Raw genomic sequence first — 1,287 nt, 5'->3', positions numbered from 1 at the left:
TCTCGTTTACTACCTACCCTCTTAAAACCAATTCATTTCGAATTCCTGGCCCTCGTCTTTCAGACGTACCGCCGGGGTTAGCCCTCAGCTTCCCTCATGCTGGTTTTCTACGGGCGAACTCTCGTGCATTTTCCCCGATGTCTCGTTCATGGTTCGCTTGTCTTTTCTGGCCAATCACAACTGAAGTCTCTCGTTTTCAACTTGCACCCCAACTCATCCGTACTACTTACCTACAGCACTTTTTCCGTGAGGATGTCGCTCTGTCTAAATCCCCCTCCCGCCTGTCCCGTTTCTCACCTCACAGATTCTCTGTGAATGTTCATCTCAGTTCATCGTGGACTATTATGGTGCATTTTATGTGGACAAAACAATCAGTATTTGTATGGAGTATATGGATGCCGGTGGGCTGGACACGTTGTTGCCCACTGTGGGGCGTTTTCCGGAACCGATTATAGTCCTCATCGCCGACTCGGTCACGCAGGGTTTATTGTTCTTGTGGCAGGAGCTGCATATACTTCACAGGTGAGCCACTATCCCCGTCCAGCACCTGTTCTGCGGAAACTGTTTCATTTTGACTGTGATCCTTTCATTTTCTAGGAATTTACAGATCCTGTTCACAAGGCATTCCACTAGTCTTCACAGAGGGGGTCTTCAATGGTTTCGCTGCCTTGTTCCTGTTCTCATGCATATCTTAGTCAATCGGTTTGTCCCCTGGACCCCTCAGGGGATCCAGCTGTTTCAGTTTGAGAAATCCTGGAATGGATAACTTTGCTCTGACTCAGGAACAGTCGCCTCGTTTCCCTTTCATATGCTTTTCAAATTCGAGTTTTCATTGCTCCAGAATTCAGCGACGAGACTTTTAGGCCATTCATCCAAACTGTCCCTAGAATGACAGGGCGACACTGTAAATTCTACGAGAAGTTACCACAACGTACCGGTTCTTATTAGCTGTCCATTCGATATGCGTACAGAGGAACCCTCTCCGTAAGGGAAACTTTCATTTTATAAGTTCCGTGTGTGTTCAACAAGGGGTCAACAACCCAGTAAAGCGAAACGTTGCTTACACAAGCAACTGGTCTGAATGAACCAATCAGCGTGAGCGTCCTTCAATACGATAAGTTGATTGGTTGCAGCTGGGCACGTGTTATCCCCCTTGCCTTTACTTGGTACCAGCTTGATAATTTCCCGTTAGTCTTATGTGATGCTTTCCAATTACGTTGGGAATTAGCAGTGACACCATCTTCAGATGTCTGTGTACTTTTTGGTTGACGACCCAAGGATCACTTG

General features: G+C 46.8%; 1 protein-coding gene across 1 annotated transcript; it reads left to right on the top strand.

Annotated features, from left to right (window-relative positions):
• Positions 1-315: 315 nt before the first annotated feature.
• T265_15997 (hypothetical protein) lies at positions 316-520 on the top strand (the record flags this gene model as incomplete). The annotated part of the gene is made up of 1 exon (XM_009179455.1): positions 316-520. A coding segment is annotated over one exon (204 nt), but the record flags the coding sequence as incomplete, so codon positions are not given.
• Between the last annotated feature and the right edge of the window lie 767 nt (positions 521-1,287).

Source organism: Opisthorchis viverrini (genome assembly GCF_000715545.1).
Source record: "Opisthorchis viverrini unplaced genomic scaffold opera_v5_2858, whole genome shotgun sequence".
NCBI classification, from domain to species: domain Eukaryota; kingdom Metazoa; phylum Platyhelminthes; class Trematoda; order Opisthorchiida; family Opisthorchiidae; genus Opisthorchis; species Opisthorchis viverrini.
This window is presented reverse-complemented; position numbering and strand designations above follow the sequence as displayed.